At 34.7% G+C, this 24,067-nt stretch overlaps 1 protein-coding gene across 2 annotated transcripts in view; it reads left to right on the top strand.

The window, feature by feature from the left end:
• The window catches only part of Vwa8 (von Willebrand factor A domain containing 8), a 420,110-nt gene that overhangs the window by 45,179 nt on the left and 350,864 nt on the right, over positions 1–24,067 (top strand). For both annotated transcript variants that reach the window (XM_058582605.1, XM_046454135.2), the window contains exons 3-4: positions 14,051–14,181; positions 17,696–17,806. In XM_058582605.1, coding sequence (XP_058438588.1) covers positions 14,051–14,181; positions 17,696–17,806 — 242 coding nt within the window. The remainder of the gene's footprint in view (positions 1–14,050; positions 14,182–17,695; positions 17,807–24,067) is intronic.

The raw sequence follows: 24,067 nt of genomic DNA on the forward strand, positions 1-24,067 counted from the left end.
AATTGTGTTGGCTATTCAGGATATTTTGTGGTTTCCAGAGGGTTTTGGGATAGTTTTTTCTGTGAAGAATATTATTGGGATTTTAGTAGTGATTATATTGAATCTATATATCAATATGGGTAAAATAGACATTTTAATTATTCACCAATTCTTATGATCCATGATTATGAGGTATATTTTCACATATTTGTGCTATCTTCAATTTCTTTCATCAATATTTTTAATTTTCAGTATATAGATCTTTTACCTCCTCATTTAAATTTATTCTCAAGTGTTTTTATTTGGTTCTATCGAATAGGATCATTTTCTTGTTTTTTTTTTTTCAGCTAGATCATTATTTATGTATAAATGCTACCAACTTTTTAATGTTGATTTTGTACCCTGCAAATTTATTGAATTCATTTATTAATGGTTGTGTGTGATTGTATGTGTGTGTGTGTGTAAAATCTTCGTGGTTTGCTATGTTATGTACTATGTCATCTAAAATAGAGATTATTTTACTTCTTCCTTTCTGATTTGGATGCCCTTTTTTCTTTTTCTTATTTATGATTGTTCTTGAGAATAATTCTATGTTGAAAAGAAATGAGTGTGTACATCCTTGCATTGTGCTGGATCTTAGTAGAAAATCTGTTTTCCTGACAAAATCATGGAATTTGCAGGGAAATGGATGGCATTAGAGCAGATTATGCTAAGTGAAGCTAGCCAATCCTTAAAAAACAAATGCCAAATGTCTTCTTTGATATAAGGAGAGCAACTAAGAACAGAGCAGGGAGGAAGAGCATGAGGAAAAGACAAACATTAAACAGAGACGAGTGGTGGGAGGGAAAGGGAGAGAGAAGGGAAACTGTATGGAAATGGAAGGAGACCCTCATTGTTACACATAATTACATATAAGAGATAGTGAGGGGAAAGGGGAAAAAAAAACAAGGGAGAGAATTGAACAACAGTTGATGGGGTAGAGAGGGAAGAGGGGAGGGAAGGGGAGGGGGGATAGTAGGGGATAGGAAAGGTAGCAGAATACAACAGTCACTAACATGGCATTATGGAAAAATGTGTATGTGTAACCGATGTGATTCTGCAACTTGTATTTGGGGTAAAAACGGGAGTTCATAACCTACTTGAATCAAATGTATGAAAGATGATATGTCATGAGTTATGTAATGTTTTGAACAACCAATAAAAAAAAAGAAAATCTGTTTTCCCCCATTGATTATAATGTTAGGTGTGGGTTTTCATAAATGGCCTTAATTATGTTGAGGAACTTTATGTCTATTCCTAACCTGTTGAGAATTCCTGTCAAGAAAGGATGTTTGCCTTTGTTGAATGTTTTCTTGTATATTGATGGAGACAATCATGTGCTTTTTAAATCTCATTTTGTTAATGTAGTGTGTCACAATTGATTGATTTGCATGTGTTAAATGAATCTTGCATGACCTACTTGGTCATGATGTATAACTTTTTGGATGTGCTGTTGAATTCAGTTTGCTAATATTTTATTGATGATTTTTACATTAATTTGGCCTATTTTGTTTTCTTGTGATGTCTTATCTGGCTTATATGTCAGGGTAATGCTGACTTCATAAAATGTGTTAGGAAGTTTTCTATCTTGATATTTTGGAAAAGTTTAAGAAGAATTTTATTTAATTCTCCTTTGAGTGTTTGATAGAATTCAGCCATGAAGCCATCTGGTCCTGAGCTTTTCTTTGTTGGAAGGTTTAAATTACTTCTTCAACTTCTTTAGTTGTTGTTGACCTGGTCAGACTTTCTGTTTCTTTCTGATTCATTCTTGGTGGGTTGTGTTTATCTTAGAACTTATCCATTTCCTCTAGGATATTTAATTTGTTGTCATAGACTTGTTCATAATAGTCCTTTATGATCCTTTGTATTTCTGATGCATCTGTTATAATGTCTTTACTTTCATTTTTTATTTTACTTATTCAAGTCTTCTCTCTTTTTCTCTCCAAGTTAGAAAAAAAAAAATGTGTATTCTGCCACTGTTGAATGGCAAATTCTGTAGATTTAAAAAAAATTTTTTTTAGTTGTTGATGGACCTTTATTTATTTATTAACTTATATGTGGTGCTGAGAATTGAACTCAGTGTCTCACACATGCTAGGCAAGCACGCTACCACTGAGCCATAACCTCAGTCCTCTGTAGGTGTTTTTATGTCCATTTTGTCTGAAGTGCTATTCGAGTTTAGTATTCTTTTTTTTTTAACTTTTTTATTGATTCTTTTTAGTTATATAAGAGACATTAAGATACATTTTGACTTAATAACAAAAGTAAGGAATATAATATGCTCTAATTCAGACCCAGCACGCCCTCCTTCCTCTCCCTCCCTCTGTACCTCTCCCTTTACTCTAATGATCTTTCAGCAATTTATTGATAGTTTTTTTTTTTTAATTACTGTCTTGTGTATATACTTGATACTGGGATTTACTGTGCTTTATTTATGTGTGTACATACAAAAGGTCAGTCAGATTCATTTGACTATTCTTCCTTTTCCCATTCCTCCTTTCATTGATGTGGCTGTGTCCTTGTAGTATGCTGTTTTTAAGTCCTTTGGGTATAGACGGAGGAGTGGGATAGCTGGGTCAAATGGTGGTTCCATTCCAAGTTTTCTGAGGACTCACTATACTACTTTCCAGAGTGGTTGCACCAATTTGCAGGCCCACCGGCAATATATGAGTGGACCTCTTTCCCCATCCTCAGCAACATTTAATGTTGCTTGTATTGTTCATAATTGCCATTTTGACTGGAGTGAAATGAAGTCTCAGTATAGTATGAAATTGCATTTCTCTAATTGCTAAAGATGTTGAATATTTTTTCAAATATTTGTTGACTGATCATATTTCTTATTCTGTGAAGTGCCTGTTCAATTCCTTTGCTCATTTATTGATTGGGTTATTTGTTTTTTTAGTGCTTTGTTTTCTGAGTTCTTTATATATCCTAGAAATTAATGCTCTATCTGAAGTGCAGGTGGCAAAGATTTTCTTCCATTCTGTAGGTGCTCTCTTCACCTTCTTGATTGTTTCTTTTGCTATGAAGAAGCTTTTTAGTTTGATACCATCCGATGTATTGATTCTTGATTTTACTTCTTGTGCTTTAGGAGTCTTGTTGAGGAATTTGGTTCCTAAGCATGACATGACAGAGACTGGGCCTACTTTTTCATCTAGTAGATGCAGTATCTCTTGTCTAATGCCTAAGTCCTTGATCCACTTTGAGTTGAGTTTTGTGTAGAGTGAGAAATAGGCATTTAATTTCATTTTGCTATATATGGATTTCCAGTTTTCTGAGTACCATTTGTTGAAGAGGCTATCTTTTCTTCAATGTATGTTTATGGTACCTTTGTCTAGTATGAGATAACTGTATTTATGTGGGTTTGTCTCTATGTCTTCTATTTTGTACCATTGGTCTTTATGTCTGTTTTTGTGCCAATACCGTGCAGTTTTTGTTACTATTGGTTCTTAGTATAATTTAAGTTCTGGTATTGTGATGCTTCCTGCTTTTTCTTTTTCCAAATGAATTTCAAGACTGCTTTTTCTATTTCTATGAAGAATGTTATTAGAATTTAAATAGAAATTGCATTAAATCTGAATAGTGCTTTTGGTAGTATGGCCATTTTGAAAATATTAATTCTGCCTATCCAAGAACATGGGAGATTTTTCCATCTTCTAAGGTCGTCTTCAATTTCTTTCTTTAGTGTTCTGTAGTTTTTGTTGTAGTGGTCTTTCACCTCTTTTGTTAGATTGATTTCCCCATTTTTTTGAGGCTATTGTGAATGGCATAGTTTTCCTAGTTTCTCTTTCAGTTGACTTATCACTGATATACAGGAGTGCAATTGATTTATGGGTGTTAATTTTGTATTCTGCTACTTTACTGAATTAATTTATGAGTTGTAGAATTTTTCTGATAAAATTTTTGGGTCTTCTGAATATAGAATCATGTTGTTAGCAAATAGGGATAGTTTGAGTTCTTCTTTTCCTATTTGCATCCCTTTAATTTCTTTCTTTGAGATAAGGTCTTACTTAGTTAGACTGGCCTCAAATTTTCTGACCCTCTGCTTCAGACTCCTGAGCTGCTGCATTACAGGCATGTGCCACTCCTCCCAGCTATAGATGTTTTAAAGTTTATTTTGTCTGAATGCAATTCAGATCCAGTATTCCATTTTAATTTTCTGCTTGTTCTATTTATTATTGGAAATATTGTATTGAAGTCTCCTGCTATTATTTTATTGTTACCTATTTCTGCCTTATATTTGTTTTATGTATATAGGTTTAATAGTGTTGGGTGATTACATACTTATGAATGCATACCTTCTTTGTCTTTTGTAGTAGCTTTTTATTTGAAGTTTAGTTTCTTAGATATCAGTGTAGTTACCCCATTCTTATTTGGTAATCATTTGCATAGAATTGTTTTTTGTATTCCTTTGTGTGTTGTTGTTGTTGTTCTTTTTTTTTTTTTTTTTTTTTGGTGGGGGGTACCCACAATTGAACTCAGGGACACTCAACCACTGAGTCTTGTCCCCAGCCCTATTTTGTATTTTATTTAGAGACAGGGTCTCACTGAGTTGCGTAGTGCCTCATTGTTGCTGAACCTGGCTTTGAACTCATGATCATTTTGCCTCAGCCTCCTGAGCTTCTGGGGTTACAGACATGTGCCACTATGCCTGGCCTATGTGTGTTTTTTAAGCTGAAGTGGATTTCTTGTAGGCAGCATAGTGAGATATTCTTTTTTTAAAATCCATTCATCCACTCTGGGTGTGTGGGAGGGCACTGGGTACTGAGCTACCTCACCAGCCCTTTTTATTTTTTGAGACTGGGTCTTGCTAAGTTACAAAGGCTGTCCTTGAACTTTTGATCCTTCTGCCTTAGGCTCCCAAGTTGTTGGGATTACAGGTGTGCCATCATGCCATTCTATGTCTTTTGATTGAAGAATTTCATCCATTTAATTTCAAGATTATTATTATTAGGTAAGGACTTTTACCACCATTGTGGTATTTTCTGGTTGTTTTTTTTATAGATTCTTTGATAATGAAAGTATAATGTGCCACTTGTGTGGGTTGAATGTATTTGTGGACCTTGGAGGTTTATCAGTTTGGATGTCCATGTCTTTCAAGACATGGGAAGTCATTAGCAGCTATTTTATTAAATAAGTTTTCTGTCCCTTTCTCTCTTTTCCTTCTGGAACTCCCATAATATGAATATTTGTTTGCTTAAGATTTCCCATACTCCTGTGGCTTTTCTTCACTTTTTTACCCCTCTGCCTGAGTTATTTCAAAGACCTGTTTTTATATTTACAGATCTTTCTTTTGATTGATCTAGTTTGTTGTTGAAGTTCTGTATTATATTTTTTTATTTCATTGAAATGTCAGCCCCAAGGATTTGTTTCCTCTTTTTTTTATTATGCCCATCTCTGTTGAATTTCTCATTCAGATCATGAATTGCCTTCCTAATTTCATTAAATTTTGTCTGTATTTTCTTGTGTCTTACTGAGTTCCTTTAACATAGTTATTTTAAATTTCTTTTCAGGAAATTCATAAATTTCCATTTCTTTGTGGTCTGTTACTAAAGAATTGGTGATATCGTGTTTCCTTACTTTTTCATGTCTCTTGTGTCCCTGCATTGATTTCTGTCCATCTGGTAAAACTTTTACCTCTCCCAAACCTCACAGAGGAAGACTTTCACCTATAGGTGGGCCTAAAGGTGCTGATCACAGTAGCTCTGGGTAGCTGCAATGATGTAGACTCTGTGCAGCATCTTTAGTTGTGATCAACATCACTGATGAGTCCAGGTGTCTCAGTGGTCTAGGATGCAAGAGTTTGTAGCAGTGATGGTGGTAACAGGTTATTGGGGTCCTCAGTGGTAAGGATCTCTTTAGAAATCTTGCTGTGTTTGTCTTCCCCACAGTGGGCATTTTTAGCTGAGGGATTTGTCATGGTTGTCCAATCAGATATTGTCCAAAGACAGTGATAGTGTCACTGGGGTCCAGGGTATAAGTGTTTGGTGTGGCTTTGGAACTATGGTTCTGGGCTTAGGGACTTTTGAAACTATTGTAGCTTTGTAAGAATGAAACCTGAAGAATTGGTTCTCTATCTTTCTTTCTTTTTTTGTTTTGGTGTGCCACTCCTTGAACCCAGGGGCACTTAAACTCTGAGCCACATCCTTTTTATTTTTTATTTTGAGATAGGATCTTGCTAAATTGTTCAATTCCTGCTAAATTGCTGAGGCTGACTTTTAACTTGGTGATCCTCCTGCCTTAGCCTCCCAAGCTGTCTGGATTATAGGTATATGCCACCACACCCAGCTTGGTTTATTTTCAAAGGCATAGGTAGATACTTTTCTCCCACAAAGTTGGGTCTATTTCTCTGAGGCAGTACACTGGGACCACAGGACAGGGATGTATGGATGTGACTTTGATCTTGGAGGGAAGGGCACAGCACTGGCATGGCTATGGGGAAGAAGTGCTTTGGGGGCTTGGGCCCTGGAAAACAGGGCACATCTGCAATTTGGACCTTAGAACCAACAGGACATAGTGGCAGCATGGGCCCTGGCACATGAGAGGTACCATTCATTGGTGACTCTAGACCCCCAAATGGTGGGAATGACACAAGCCATGTTCTGTGTGGCCAGGTGCTGCAGCAGTAGCAGCAGTAGCAAGAACCTAGGAGAGGCAAGGCATAACTGTGGCTTGGGCCCTGGTAAATAAGCACCGGTGCAATGAAGATGCCCCCCTTTGGGTACCTCAACAGATCGTATTCTGGGTGCTTACTTCAGTTCCTGGGAGATGGAGCCTTGTGGCTATTCAACCTAGATGGCAGGGTAGCTAAGCTCATCCAGGCCTTTGATTACTTACAGTACAAGTTGCTGCTTCAGTTTAGCCCCAGAAAACATAAATACACAGGTCAAATGAGGCTTCGATTCTTCAGGTCACGGTGCTGTGTCAGCTGTGGCTCTAGGGGGTACAACTGCGTTAGTGTGTCAGATGGTTGGGATTTACCCCTCCCAAGGGAGAGGGCTCCATGTTGGCTTGGGGACCAGAATTTGAAGTTGCTCTGGTAGTTTACGGCTGGTAGAGAGAATTGTGCCATTTCAGCTAAGGCCCTGAAAATGTGGGCTGTACCAATTATTGGGATGGGGGTGTGTGTGACATGCACATGAAAGCTTGTCCCAGAGGATAGAATGTAGCAGTTTCTAAGCTCAGGAATGATGGACTACTGGTAGAATTGGTGCAGTGGTGTCAAAGCCTCTAGTATTGAGGGATTCCATGGCTATTTGGCTATTTGTCCCTGGAGTAAGGTGTACTCTAGCAGTGATTCTGGTTCCGTGATAGGATAGTTAAATAGTAGCTTGAGCCAGGGGTGTGGGGTGAAGTTGTGAGTGGGTATGGAATTGGGGATGAGCAAGGCACTGTTGGTTTCTTCTCTGCGGGTAGCATTATGTGGACTCTTGGGAGCTCCCTTGGCTGCTTTCCTTTAGTTATTTTGGTTGAACTATAGATGTTTATTTTCTGTTTTGTGATTTTTTTTTTTTTTTTTAGGGGAGATCACTGAGAACTTCTGCTTAGCCATTTTCCTGATATCACTTGGCAGTGATCTCATTTCTTATTTAGATATGTGCTATTTAGTTTCTAAATGTTTGGAGACTTTCTGAAGATCTTTCCATTATTAATTTCCAATTTAGTAAGGGGCAGAGAACATACTTTGTATACTTGAATCCTTATAATGTTCCTTGGTGATGTTCCTAATATTTAAATGTTCCTAATATTTAAAAAAGTGATAATATATGCCTTCCATATAAAAATATTCTATAAGTACTGTTTTGTGACCATTTTCACAAAGCAATATATTCTGGGAAGTTTTTTTTTTAGCAAACATTTTCTAAAGCTCAACCTAAAATAACATTATTTGGGGTAGAATTTTTGGCTCAAAAAATCAAAACAATGTAAAAATGCATATTGAGAAATATTTCCTTTTACATTCTTCTTATAGTATTAGTTTCAAGGATATTCATTTTGTATTTATCATGCAAACACAAGCAAATATGCAACCTTTACCCAAAAAGTGTACAGTGGGACACTTAGTCATTGTATGTGAATATACTATAATTTATTTACTCTATATTTACCAGTTTTTCTAATTTTAAGAAAAACTAAATACCTTCTCTGTGCTGACCAATGTTATGGTTTTCATTTAGTTTTTGTTACAGCCATATCACATGAAAACTCATCAGCTCATTTTATAGATAGTGACTTTATATAAACTGAGATCTTATATATGTATTATTTTCTGATAACATCTTCAAGGACATTCTTGTACTTTGTGTTCTTGATGATAAGCATATAGATTTCAATAAATGGACCTGTGTAAATACTTGAGCTTTTTAGTTCAGTTAGCCCATGTTGTAAATAATGAGGGCTTTGGTTCTAAACACAGTATATTGTGTCCCCTGCCTTCATTTCTCTCCTTGATGTCCACTACATCCATTTACAAATGATACACAGTAGATACATGATGGTTTAGTAGAAGAGCATGCAATTACAGTGAGGAGATTAGTTGTGCTTCTTTTGAAATCTTGCACTGTAATATGGATAGAAAAAAATTCAGGGGAGTGTGATGGATGTGAGTTAAGATATCTCTGAGTGATTTTGTGGGATGACTGTGGCGGATGACATGGTACCATGATAGCTTGTCCCCAAAGGGTAGAGTGCAGCAGTAGATATGAGAGAGTACCAACTCAGGCTCTATTGATTAGGATGTGTAAATACTGGGTTCCTTTCTCTCTCATTTTTTCAGGGTGGGTTCTAGGCCCAGAGGATAATTTTAGTGTAAACCCAAGAGTCCATTCATATCCACTTAGTTTACGCTGTGCAGCCTGTTGTCCAGGCCACACATCAGGGGAAAGGACTTTTCAGGTGAAGATAGGTCTTTCCCTATCTGGATCTCATTGACTGAGGGACTGGACAAAGTACTTTAGCCATAATCCTCATAATAACCATACCTGATAAGTATTATTACCCTTTTTTTGAAAATAGGGAAACTTAGAACAGGCAAATTCTTGTTCAAGAACACTGATAAATGACTGGTAAAGGAAAGTGTCAAAATCACAACTGTAGTTTTTAACTATAGTTTTGTTTGGCATCAAAGTTTTTTTTTTCTTTCTATTATATTGTCTCTTGTGATACTAAGCAACATCACTAGTTTTGAAGAATTTATTATAAGAATTTGAACTATGTTTAATTTTATGGAATTTTAATTTTTACTTTTATGACAAATTGGAGTCTGTAAAGGAAGAAAATTAAAATTTAGATTACTCTAATAAAATTATTTTAAAGCCCTTGAATATGACTGATCAAAAATAGCAATTTTTTAATATTTATTTTTTAAAAAAAATCAATAAAAAATAAAATAATACTATGCTTAAAAAAAGGCAAATTTTTTTGAAACAAATATTGACAAGGAATTGAAACAATAATTAGCCCAATATGAGCCAGGTATTTTATTTCTACATAGAAAGGGAATCAGAATATGGTACTACTTTGACATAAGCTTATTATTAGTAGACTCCTGAAAGGTAGCATTTTGTGCCTGAAAACAAGTTGGGGATTTCTCTCATGTGCTGGGCCATGTTTATATTAGGTTATGCACGGCAGCATGGCAGTTTATTTTGCAGATGTTCATAATGTACAGTCTTAAATCTTATTTCTATTTCTGGCATGCTTTTAAGTATGACTCATGCTTTCTTGAGGCCATCCTAAAAATACAGCTAGTTTCAATCATTAATGTAAATACACCACAGGCATTACATAGCACTATATAATGCTTTCTTTTAGTATTTTAGTGAAATTTCCTGACAAATTAAATATGGGATTTGTTTGTTTGTTTGTTTTTCAAAATATACTATCCTAAAAAAGGAATAAAGAAAGTAGAATTTTTTATGGAGAAGTGAGTCCTGTGATAATATAATGTACATAACAGAATGACTGACATTTTAATAGAGAGAATAGAATATATTATTGATATCACCAAAAATAAGAGAAATAGTACTAATGGACAGAACATTGAGTCCACTAAAATTTTTGATGTATCCCTGTGGGTCTGCACTTGTAGGGAAAGTCTTGAACCTAGAGGACATAATGACTAGAATGTAGGCTTTAGATTGGAACAACTTGGGTCTAATATTGGTTTAAGGACTTACCAACTGAACAAATGATATTGCCTTTTCAGCTTTGATTTTCTTATTATAAGAAATAATGAGTATTTAACAAACACATAGCACTTACTAGACCATGTTCTAGCTCTGTGAGTACAATTTTTAGGTCCCTTATACAGATGGGGAAACTGCACACAGATTAAATAACTGGATTAAGGTTACACAGCTAGTAAATAGTAGATTTACAATTTGAACCCAGACAGTGTGGCTCAGGTCTGTGTCCTTACACAGATGTAGTCTGTTGCCTCATAGGGTTATTGTGAGATCTAAATTATTTTCTACACTATAGAAGATCATTTGTATTTTTATCTAGCACAGGATAAGAATGCAATAATTTATGGTTATTAGGGCTATTGTTTTGGGGGGGAAGATGAAAGTAGGGACAAATATGGTCATTGTAAGATACACCATAGCCTATAAGATCTGCCACAAGATTAAGAAGCTACTTAGAATTGAAAGTGATGATGAAAGCCTTAGATATCCTGACATCTCCTCCAGGCCTACATAAAGGAAGAACTTGTACTGACTTGCATCCCTAACAATGTCGTCTTGCAACAGGTAGGGGAACTGAGAGGAATGCTTTCTCTGGGCTTAATTGTGACTAATTACAACTCCTTAGCAATGTGCTGGCAATGGAGGCAATTGAGGAAAAAAAAGTCTATTTAGCATTTCTCAATTAGGATGCTATTAACCTTTTGGCAGTATGAGATTATCTTGGACATTTCATTTAGCATCACTAAATATTGGTAGTAAACCAAATTATTCCTCATTGCCTGAAGCTTTGCAACAATTAAAAGTATCCCGAGACATTTCCAGATGCCTTCTGCAGGTATTGGGCTATGGCAGTACTACCATTGGTTGAAAACCACTGTTGAGTGCTAAGAATAAGGGAAGTGGTTGCTGAAAATTGTCAGATATTTCTTAAGCCAGTGGTTCTCAACACACATGAAATGGAGGACACTCTCATGAGCATTCACAGGTCTATACACAATTCCTAGGGTTCTAACTTTAAATAACTCCATGCCTTTCTACATTTGATTGAGAACTGCTGCCTTGGATTTAACACAACCTTGAAAATGAATATAGTTCCAAGATCAAGACATTTAAATAGACTGGAACTATCTAGAACTCAAATAAGACTGTAATTATGAATAGTTACCAATAGTTATAAATAATAAAAGGTGGGAGGAAGCTGAAGAGACCAACTTGGCTTTACCTTTTAGAACTTGGCAAGTTTTAGATTTTCAGTAGTCAAGTCTAGATAATGGAATATCAGGCCCATTGCCAAAGTTGAACACAAAGAGTAACATGAAACTGTGAGAGTAGGGTAAGAAAGCCTGTGGCCATAATAAGCCAAGGTTTGTAAAGTAGGAAAAAATACCCCAGTTTTTAACAATTTATTTGATATTAGAGTAAAAAGAAGTAGTAGCTCTGCAGCATAGGGAAAATTGTGTCATATTACTGATAAAGAATTTAGGGTTTCGTAATTCTTATTTATTTTGTCCTTGAACAACAGGGAGACTGACTTATTTTGAAATAAGATTAGACTGTTTATCACAAAGATGGATAGGAAAAAAATAGTTACAAGGACATCTGTTAGTTATATATGAGGTTAACTCTGTAGATCCAGGTGAATTGAATCCTAATACCAAGAAACTACTTGAAAGAGTTCTCAGAAGTATAAATATTAGAGCAGTGTTTTTCAATCAGTTTTTTATTATGGTTCTTCTAAGGACATTCTTCTCCATCTCAATTTTCTTCTCCAATTCCATGAAATTTTAATACCACAGAGATGTTGTATACCCATTTATGTAAAGGTCCTCCTTTTAGAGGACCACAAGACATTGTAATATCTAAGATTTTTTTTCTCAAACTCTCTTCCAGTAGCTTCCCCTGAAGATGTATGCCCCCATCCATGTCTTAGAGGATTGATAAGACAAAAGAGAAGCCAAGTACCTCCACTTGGGTTGATTTTCAGACATAGAGGAGTTTAATTTGGGGAAATTACAAGATGCTTTAGTTTACTCCAGTGATGTAATAAACCAACCAATCTACCCAAAACCTTTCCCTTGATCTTTCTACCAGGATAAAGAAAACCAGAAAATTACCTTTTCTAGCTATTAGTTTTCTTTGGGAGTGAGGGGCTAATAATGTTGTGCTGTCAGAGCACAACAAAACAAAACCAAACCACTTGCACTCCTATGCAAGCTTTCTTAGTTGGATGTTCAAATTATTTCATGACTTCATTGGATGATTAAACAAAGTTAAAAAAGCATGGATATTCAATATATGCAAAAGAGCATATTATATATGTTTCTCGTTTTATGTATATATAAAATGTAGCATAATAAAACAAACACTGTAGCCCATATCCAATTTAAAAACTAGACTACTACTCATACCATTGTAGCATTCCATGAGAATCTCTGTGATTCCATGCCCACCTCACATCCCCATGCATCCAGTTTCTTGAATTTATCATTCCTTTGCTTTTTGAGCATTGTTTTGTCATGTTATCTCAAAAGAATTCATTTTCTAGTTTGTTGAACTTTATCACAATAGTTCAAATGATTTATTTTGTGGCAGTTTTTCACTCGATATGATATTTTTAAGGTTCAGCATTTGTTGGCATTTTCCCTTATCTGAAATGCTTGGAACCAGGAGTATTTTGGATTTCACATTTTTTAAAAATGTGGAATATTATTTTGGAATATTTGTTTATATCTTAGAGATGAGACCCATGTCTAAACATGAAATTCACTTATATTGCATATATACATTATACACATTGCCTGAAGATAATTTCAAACAATATAGTCCATTTCCATTTTGACTACAGCCTGTCACATGAGATCACATGTGAACTTTTTCACTTGTGGTGTTATCTAGGCACTCAAAAATTTCACATTTTGGAGCATTTAGATTTCAGTTTTTTTTCAAAGTAGGTGATAATTTATTCTGTTTCTGTTCTTTTGTAAATTTTCTATCATGTGTAGTTTATCATTTTCCTTTCCCCAGTTTTATTTCATTTTGAACAATGTTGCTCAGAGTATTCTACATGTCTTTTAGTTGCACAAGGGCAAGAGATTTTCCTATATACCTAGAGATGGACTCTTTGAGTCATTGGGTAGTTTACACATGAACAAACACAATTTATCTGTATTAATTTAAACATTTTCGAACATGTTGAGGTAGAAGATAAGCACATTGGAGCTTATTTAGTAGCAGACTTAGAAGGGTATTGTATGGAGTAGTCTTCTGTTCCCAAAAGAATTTGTACAGAAGAATAGACTTAAATTATAAATTCCAATGTAGTTTTGAATCTACATCAGATTTTCTAGTTGTGGAGTTTGGGAAACCTTAAAAACATTGCTAACTTAAGTTATACTTACTTGTCTCCACATTTTCAAGTCTGTGATAATCATTAATTGAGGTGATTGTTTGTATCTCCCTTTTGGAACAAAAGGGTTAGGCTGTGGAATTGTGGTAAAATAATGATACCAGTTCCTCAAGTTATCCTTGAAAATTACTTTCATTTCTTTACGGAAACTTACAGTTGATTATTCAAATGTTCTTATATGTTTTCACATGTAGGGTATGTGACTTTTTGTGATATCAAAGACTTCGTGCTGTTTTAGCATTGATAATAATAGTTTTATTGTGAAAGAGTAAAAATTTACCAGGTATCTCTATAGTCTCAGTCTCATCTCTTGTCTCATACACAAACACACACACACACACACGTATATTTTAAAATATACAGTCTGCATTGCTCAGAGATTTGTACTAAAAATATTAGTCCAATTTGCATTTCATTTTCTCTTTTTTCCTACTTAAAGTTTCAGACCCTCCGACTCAATCTGTAGTTCAGCATCTAAGATGGATAATGCAGAAGGATCTTCTGGGGCAAGATGTCTTTCTGATAGGACCACCTGGACCTCTTCGACGCTCTATTGCCATGCAATACTTGGTGAGCAATCAATTCTTGTCAATTCATAAAGGTCTTAATTTTCATAATCTATGTAATAAGTAAGTAAGCATTAAGATTTATAAAAATATCAGAATTAATGACTTCCTGAAATACCAGTATCAAAGGGTAATATATAAATGTTTGGCAAAAGTTATTTGGGAAGAAAGTACACATCTACTATGAATGGCTTTAGCAGATTTTTCTGTAACTAGAAAGTCCTCCACTTTAAATAGAAAAGAAGTATAAACCCAGACAAGTAGTGGATAGAACCAGCAAACAAACAACAAACACACTTTAGTTTTAAACTACCCAGTGAACTTTCCTTATCTCAGGTTTACAGCTTAAAAACCCAGTTTCCTTGAATTGATGAAATGATAGTCTTTGGAGGGAATGTAAAGGTTTATAAATCATTTCTAATGTGTTATATGCTTTCTTTTTTTTTTCTTTAACTAGACAAGAACACAAATTATCAGAACTTAATTAGCACATTCTATCTTTATCCAATAATAAATGATGGAGCTCGACTTTAAATCTCATATTGTTTCCCCTTTTTGACATGTTATCCAATGCTAGAGGTTCTTTGAAAACTTTAATAGAATTGAAATGTTTAAATATCAACCCAAATAAAGTTTTATAAGACTTTTCTACAGATTTATCAATGTTAATCGCTTGGCATTGCTATACTGAATCAAGAAAGAATGCCATCAAATGAAGTTGTGCTCTAACAATAGTTTTTAGGATGAAGGGAAAACCATTGTTCAAAACTTCTTTGAATTATTTGGTATTAAAGGATTGGTTTCTATGCTATTGAATTCTACAACATATACTTAATTTTATTTCAGTGGTGAATTTACTTTGGTACTTCAAAAAGCATGTGAGGAAGGAATGATAAAAATACATTGGAAGGGCTGGGGTTGTAACTCAGTGGTTGAGTACTTGCCTGGCATGTGTGAGGCACTGGGTTTGATCCTCAGCACCACATAAAAAAATAAATGAATAAAAACAAAGATATTTTGTCCATTTACAACTAAAAAAATGTTAAAACAATACATTGGACAAGCTGGGCAACAGTGGTACATACCTACAAACAGCTATTTAGAAGGATCACATGTTTGAGGTAGGCAACTTAAAGAGACCTTGTCTCCAAGTATGAAAAAGGCTGGAGGTATAGCTCAGTGGTATAGGACCCCCAGTTCAAACCCCATAAAATGGATAGGTCAGAACCTAATTCTTACTACCCTTAACTTTTGTATCTTACTTATTCCTAGATCCAGTGTGTGAGGCATAACATGCCTTTATAGCATTATCATGTCTTTTTTAATAATGTTATTGTATTTTTTATAACTTTATTTTATTAATTTTTATGTGGCGTTGAGGATTGAACCCAGTGCCTCGCACATTGTTAGGTAAACACTCTGCTACTGAGCTACAACCACAGCCCCTTATAGTCTCTTTATTAACACACATGGTGAAATTGTTTTGTCTAAGAACAGGGGATCAGCTACTAAGAATCCCTCGAAATTTCTGCCTCTAAAGACATTATCTATCTCTTTAATTTTTAGATGTACACTCTCTCCCTTGCTTTTTTCAAAGACAATCTCATTGAGATTTTGATTCTGGCAAGGCTTTGAAGCTTGTTGGGATTGTGGAATGAGAAGGACAAGGAGATTTTAGGGGGGTTGTTGGTTCAAAAATGCAATATAAGTCTGTCACTGTAAAGCCTGTATGTTTGAACACAACCACAACCAAACTTTAAATTGTGAAATACAGCTGAGGCAGCCATATGATGTAGAAATACTCGTTTGAAAATTCAATACTAGCTTAAGCCACCCTGTAAACTGTGCACTGAGTACTATTGTTAGTAGGTATAAGAGCCTTTATTTAGTCATGCCCAGAGTAGATAATATCTTTAGAGGCAGAAATTTGGGGGCAAACCTGAAGAACCAAAGAGAAATAAGTTGATAATTGTCTTTATGTGATATTTAACTCATACAAGTTTTGTAGATTTAAAAACAAACAAACAAAATAAAGCAAAACAAAAGCCCCCAAACAAAACACTCAGCAGACCACTGCTACCTCTTCCTAGTACTGTTGTGGCTTGCTTGGTCTACTGTCATGAAGAAGCACCTGAAGAGACTGTAGTGCTTGTCATGGCTGTCCCAGGAAGCTGTTAAGACTGAGGATAATGATAACATTGTCCTCAGTGTGGCAGTTCAAGGTTTAACTGTGGTGCAATTTAACAATCAGAGGCATACATAGCCTTGTCAACCATTGTGAATGACAGGGTTTTCAGTGAAGGGGATCACATTCAGCCAATGAAAGAAGCAGATATGAAGGTAGTAGTGATATGTTCCAGAAACAGGAAGGAGGTTATCTGCTAAAAAGAGAAACTGGTACTTTCCTCCAAAATTGGATCTCACAGACAATTCATTTGTATTTAGGAAAATGTTGTTTGGTAACACCACATCTTTATCACTGTGCTGTATGTATTCTATACTTAAAAATGTTTCCTCTTTTCCATACATACTTAAAGTTATAGCAACATGGGAACAAGCACACTTTAAAAATGGAATGAAAATAATGATGTATTTTTTGCTAATATAAAAATAGAATGCAGAGAAAAAGTTACTTTCTGTGGTAGTAAGCCTTTATGCCATCAGTAACATGTTCATTCAACTTTTTCCTTTATTCTCTGGTAAATTAATTTGTTTTCCCTGTTTAGTAAAGACTTATTAAATCTCTTATTTGACTGGAAAATATCATTGTTTTTAATTCAAGGATAATGCAAGGGTAATGTTAGAGGTTTTTTTTTAAATCTTGATGTTTGTTCTATATCAGACATAATGAGTTTGAATGGATAAATTATTTGGAAAGAAATGTATTCTGGATGATTTTCCCTTCAATCATATGATGTTTTGGTAAAATGATTCCCCCCACTCATTCCTCTCCGTCTCTCCTCTCTCCTCCTCCTTTTCCTCGTCTTCCTCCTTCTTTTTTCATCTCCTTCAGCTGTGCTTGTGTGTCTCCTCTCTGTTGACCTGACTTGACATTTACCTTACTTTAATTCTTGGCAAATTATCTAACTTGCTGTATATATTTGGTAAACATTGGTCAATGGAATGAAATAATTTAAATCACGTTTAAAATTACATGAACTATACTTATAGAAATTGTTATACTTTTCGAGTACCAAATAGGAATGTTGCCACATTATTATTCATGATATTTGAAAAGAATTCTACAGAAGAAATTAAGGTTTACAGGATCTAATTTTGATATATTATTGCCCTAGTAGGACTGAGTGCAGTAGAAAGAGAGCACTAAGAGATATATGCATTTTGATTAGTATTCAATAGGTTATATTTTTCTCAAAGCTGAGACTCAAAAGATTTTCATCCAGAATTTCATTTAAATGTTCTTCTCAAGGGTATTGTCATTGTCAAATAAGTTGTTCCAAATCATTTTCTGGTAGTTTGATTTTAGTTCTGGAATAACTTAACTCTCTATCCTACAGGAGCTAACCAAACGGGAGGTTGAATACATTGCCCTGTCAAGGGACACCACTGAAACTGATCTCAAGCAGCGAAGAGAGATCCGTGCAGGCACGGCTTTTTACATTGATCAGGCAAGTTCTTATTCCACTCCAACCTGTGAATGGTTACTCCATGACTGTATGAAGTTGATTTTTAAAGTAGAAAGTGAGTGGCTCATATAACAGTGAAAGATAGATATACTATGCCCTCTCTAGACAGATTTAATTTAGATTTTAAGTTTTCTCATTCTTGGAAATGTCTCCTTGGTTTTGTACTAAATGAGAAACACTAGATGAAATTAATGGTTCCAAATTGTCAGCTAATGATCAACATGCCAATTTCTTTCTTTTAATTTTTCCCTTTGGTACTAGGGATTGAACCCAGAGGTGCTCAACTACTCAAGCCAAATCTCCATCCCTTTTTTTAATTTTTAGTTTGAGACATGGTCTCACCAAGTTTCTTAGGGCCTTCCTAAGTTGCTGAGGCTCTCCTGTCTCTACCTCTGAGCCACTTGGATTATAGGCATTCATGATAGTTATTTAATTTTCAATTTCTTCCTAGTTTTTACCTATAAATATTTGATTATCTAAAAACAAGAATTAAGGAGATTTTATTATAGGCAATTCACTAGCATACTTATTTAAGTATGAATGAAGGTCAATTGGGTAAAGGTGTATTAGAGGGAATGAAATTAAATATTTACTGCTATGACTTTAGCTTTTCTTGAGGGGTGTCTTAGGTATAGATTGCCAACTAAAATAATCTTCTATTATTATTATAATATTTTATAATATCCTAATATTATAATGATGCTGATTAAATATTTCTCAAATATATTACTTAAAATGTTAAATGTTGTTCTTAGTAATACCTTATAGAAAGTACTGTACAGACTATAAATTATCAATTTGTAGAGAAGTGATTTCAAATATACAATAAATTCATGGAAATATGGTTGAATTTTTTGTTTATAAAAATAAAATTAAAACACTAATGTGCTGCTGTTTTATTTCACCTCTCAAATTGGGGAAGAGCGAAGAATTCACTAAGGTTCAGTGTTGATGAGGAATAAGGGATGAAGAAGCAGCATTGCTGTTGATGGCAACAGAAATCAATGCAGTATTTATTTATTATTTATTTATTTATTTTTATTTCTTACATACATGACGATAGTGGAATACATTACAATCATAATTATCCATTCACAGCACAATTTTTCATATCTCTGTATATAAAGTATGTTCACATCAAATTATGCCATTATACATGAGCTCTCTTTTTTTTTGCTTTACAATTTTTTTTGAAAGAGAGAGAGAAAGAGAGAGAGAGAGAGAGAGAGAGAGAGAGAGAATTTTTTAATATTTATTTTTCAGTTTTCGGTGGACACAACATCTTTATTTTTTATTTTATGTGGAGCTGAGAATCGAACCCAGCGCCCCGTGCATGCCAGGCGAGCACGTTATCACTTGAGCCACATCCCCAGCCCAACATTACAATTCTTAATACACCTTTATACCACAATTTATCATATCTCTGTTTGTATATAAGGTATGTTGACACCAAATTTACATCTTCATACATGTATTTTGTGTAATGATGAGGGTCTCCTTCCACTATCCATGTTATTCTCTTTCTCCCTTCCTTTCCCTTCCACCCCTATTCCCTATCTAGAGGTAATCTTCCTCCCTTGATGTCCCTCCCAACCCAGTTTTGAGTCACCCCCCTTATATCAGAGAAGAATTGATTTTATTTTTTTAAAACATGACAGCAGAATGCATTACAATTCTTATTACACATATAAAGCACAGTTTTTCATATCTTTGTATATAAAGAATCTCACGCCAATTCTTGTCTTTGTTTTTTTTGCATTACAATTCTTATTACACATATATACCACAATTTTTCATATCTCTGTTTGTATATAAAGTTGGTTGACACCCAATTTGTGTCTTCATACATGTACTTTCAATAATGTTGTTCATAACATTCCACCATCCTTGCTAATCCCCTGCCTCTTCCCTTTCCCTCCCTCCCCTCTTCCCTATCTAGAATTAATCTATGACTCCCATGTTCCCACTCCCTACCCCACTATGAGTCAGCCTCCTTATATCAGAGAAAACATTCAGCATTTGTTTTTTTTGGTATTGGCTAACTTCACTTAGCATTATCTTCTCCAACGCCATCCATTTACCTGCAAATGCCTTGATTTTTATTCTCTTTTATTGCTGAGTAAAATTCTATTGTTTATATGGGCCACATTTTTTTTATCCATTCATCCACTGAAGGGCATCTAGGTTGGCTCCAAGTTGAGCTATTGTGAATTGTGCTGCTATAAACATTGATGTGGCTGTGTCCCTGTAGTATGCTGTTTTTAAGTCCTTTGGGTATAGACCAAGGAGTTATTTAGCTTGGTCAAATGGTGGTTACATTCCCAGGTTTCCAAGGAATCTTCCATATTGTTTTCCATATTGGCTGTACCAATTTGCAGTCCCACCAGCAATGTATGAGCGTACCTTTTTCCCCACATCCTTGCCAACACTTATTGTTGTTTGTCTTCATAATAGCTGCCATTCTGACTGGAGTGAGATGATATTTTAGAGTAGTTTTGATTTGCATTTCTCTGATTGCTAGAGATGATGAGCATTTTTTTTATATATTTGTTGATAGATAGTATATCCTTTTCTGAGAAGTGTCTGTTCAGGTCCTTAGGCCATTTGTTGATTGGGTGATTTGTTTTTTCAGTGCAGCTTTTTGAGTTCTTTATATACCCTAGAGATTAGTGCTCTATCTGATGTATGAGGGGTAAAAATTAGCTCCTATGTTGGCTGTCTCTTCACCTCACAGTTTGTTTCTTTTGCTGATAAGAAACTTTTTAGTTTGATTCCATCCCATTTATTGATTCTTGGTTTTAATTCTTACGCTATAGGAGTCTTATTAAGAAAGTTGGGGCCTAATCCCACATGATGAAGATTAGGGCCTACTTTTTATTCTGTTAGATGCAGAGTCTCTGGTTTAATTCCTAGGTCCTTGATCCATTTTGAGTTAAGTTTTGTGCATGGTGAGAGATATGGGTTTAATTTCATTTTGTTGCATATGGATTTCCAGTTTTCCCAGCACCATAGTTGAAGATGCTATCTTTTCTCCAGTGCATGTTTTGGGCCCCTTTGTCTAATATAAGATAATTATAATTTTGTGGGTTAGTCTCTGTATCCTTTCTTCTTAGCGTAGAGAGCCTTCTGTACCATTGGTCTACCAGTATGTTTTGGTGCCAATTCCATGCTGTTATTGTTAATATAGGTCTGTAGTATAATTTAAGTTCTGGTATAGTGATGCCACCTGCTTCACTCTTCCTAGTAAAGATTGCTTTAGCTATTTTGGGTCTCTTATTGTTCCAAACGAATTTCATGATTGCGTTTTCAATTTCTATGAGGATTGCCATTGGGATTTTGATCGGAATTGCATTAAATCTGTATAGTGCTTTTGGTAGTATGGTCATTTTGATAATATTAATCCTGCCTATCCAAGAGCAAGGTAGATCTTTTCATCTTCTAAGGTCTTCTTTGATTTCTGTCTTTAGGGTTCTGTAGTTTTCACTGTGTAGATCTTTCACCTCTTTTGTTAAATTGATTCCCAAGTATCTTATTTTTTTTGAAGTTATTGTGAATGGGGTAGTTTTTCTCATTTTCTTTTCAGAGGCTTTGTCCCTAATATGCAGAAATGCCTTTGATTTATGGGTGTTGATTTTATATCCTTCTACTTTGCTGAATTCATTTACTATTTATAGAAGTTTTCTGGTGGAGTTTTTTGGGTCTTCTAGGTATAGAATCATATTGTCAGCAAATAGTGCTAATTTAAGTTCTTCTTTCCTATCCCTTTGATTTCTTTTGTCTAACTGCTCTGCTCAGTGTTTCAAGAACTATGTTCAATAGAAGTGGTGAAAGAGGGCATCCCTGTCTTGTTCCAGAGGGAATGCCTTCAATTTTTCTCCATTTAGAATGGTGTTGGCCTGAGGCTTAGCGTAGATAGCCTTTATGATGTTGAGGTATGTTCCTGTTATCCCTAGTTTTTCTAGTGTTTTGAACATAAAGGGATGCTGTATTTTGTCAAATGCTTTTTCTGTGTCTATTGAGATGATCATATGATACTTATCTTTAAGTCCATTGATGTGATGAATTACATTTATTGATGTCCATATGTTGAACCAACTTTGCATCCTTGGGATGAATCCCACTTGGTCATGGTGCACAATCTTTTTGATATGTTTTTGTACTTGATTTGCCAGAATTTTATTGAGAATTTTTATCTATGTTCATTAGATATATTGGTCTGACATTTTCTTTCTTTGATGTGTCTTTGCCTGGTTTTGGGATCAGGGTGATATTGGCTTCATAGAATGAGTTTGGAATTACTGCCTCTTTTTTATTTCCTGAAATAAATTGAAGAATATTTGTATTAGTTCTTCTTTAAAGGTCTTGTAGAACTCAGCTGTGTATCCATCCAGTCCTGGGATTTTCTTGGTTGATAAGCTTTTGATTTCTTCTTCTATTTCCTCACTTGATATTGGTCTGTTTAAATTGTGTATATCTTCCTGACTCAATCTGGACAAATAGTATGACTTAAGAAATTTGCCGATGCCTTCAATTTCTTCTATTTTATTGGAGTATAAGATTTCAAAATAATTTCTAATTATACTCTGTATTTCTGTAGTATCTGTTGTGAGATTACCTTTTTCATCACATATGCTGGCAATTTGAGTTCTCTCTCTCCTTCTCTTAGTTAGCATGGCTAAGGGTCTCTCAATTTTATTTATTTTTCAAAGAACCAACTTTTTTGTTTTGTCAATTGTTTTCCCCATTGTTTCTTTTGTTTTGATTTCATCTCTAATTTTAATTATTTCTTGGCTTCTAGTGCTTTTGCTGCTGATTTGTTCTTCTTTTTCTAGGGCTTTGAGATGTAGTGTGACGTCATTTATTTGTTGACTTTTTCTTCTTTTAAGGAATGAACTCCATGCAATGAATTTTCCTCTTAGTACTGCTTTCATAGTGTCCCAGAGATTGTGATATGTTGTGTCTATGTTCTCATTTACCTCTAAGAATTTTTTAATCTCCTCCTTGATGTCTTCTGTGACCCATTGTTCATTCAGTAGCATATTTTTTAGTCTCCAAGTGATGAAGAAATTTTTATTTTTTATAATGTCATTGATTTCCAATTTCATTTCATTATGATCTGATATAATGTATAGTAGTATCTCTACTTTATTGTATTTGCTAAGACTTGCTTTGTGGCATAGTATATGGTCTATTTTAGAGAAGGTTCAATGTGCTGGTGAGAAGAAAATCTATTTGCTTGATGCAGGTTGAAATATTCTATATATATCAATTAAGTCTAAGTTATTGATTATGTTATTGAGTCCTATAGTTTATTTATTCAACTTTTGTTTGGAAGATATATCCAGTGGTGAGAGAGGTGTGTTAAAGTCACCCAAGATTATTATGTTGTGGTCAATTTGACTCTTGAACTTGAGAAGAGTTTGTTTGATGAACATAGCTGCACCATTGTTTGGGGCATATATGTTTATGATTGTTATGTCTTGTTGGTGTAGGTTCCCTTGAGCAGTATGTAATGTCCATCTTTATCCTTTTTGATTAATCTTGGCTTGAAATCTACTTTATTTGATATGAGTATGGAAACCCCTGCTTGCTTCTGCAGTCCATGTGAGTGTTATGATTTTTCCCAAACTTTCACCTTCAGTCTGTATATGTCTTTTCCTATCAGATGAGTCTCCTAGAGGCAGCATTTTGTTGGGTCTTTTTTTTTAAATCCAATCTGCTGGCCTGTGTCTTTTGATTGGTGAGTTTAAGCCATTAACCTTTAGAATTACTATTGAGACATGGTTTGTATTTCCAGCCATATTTGTTTATTTTTATTATTTTACTTGAATTGGTTTTCCTCTTTGATTAGTTTTTCCTTTAGTGTACTACCTCCCTCTGGTGATTTTCATTGCTGTTTTTCATTTCCTCTTCATGAAATATTTTGCCAAGGATGTTTTGTAGTGCCAGTTTTCTACCTATAAATTCTTTTAACTTTTGTTTATCACAGAAAGTTTTTATTTCATCTTCAAATCTAATGCTTAATTTTGCTGGATACAAGATTCTTGGTTGGCAACCATTATCTTTCAGAGCTTGATATATGTTGTTCCAGAATTTTCTAGCTCTCAGGGTCTGTGTTGAAAAATCTGCCATTATCCTAATTGGTTTTCCCTTGTATATAATCTGATTGTCTTCTCTTGAGGCTTTTTAAAATTCTCTCCTTATTTTGTATGTTGGGGATTTTCATTATAATGTGCCTTGGTG

This window comes from Marmota monax, unplaced genomic scaffold (assembly GCF_021218885.2).
Source record: "Marmota monax isolate L192 unplaced genomic scaffold, Marmota_monax_Labrador192_F-V1.1 WCK01_AAM20220418_F8-fsc00011, whole genome shotgun sequence".
Lineage (NCBI taxonomy): Eukaryota > Metazoa > Chordata > Mammalia > Rodentia > Sciuridae > Marmota > Marmota monax.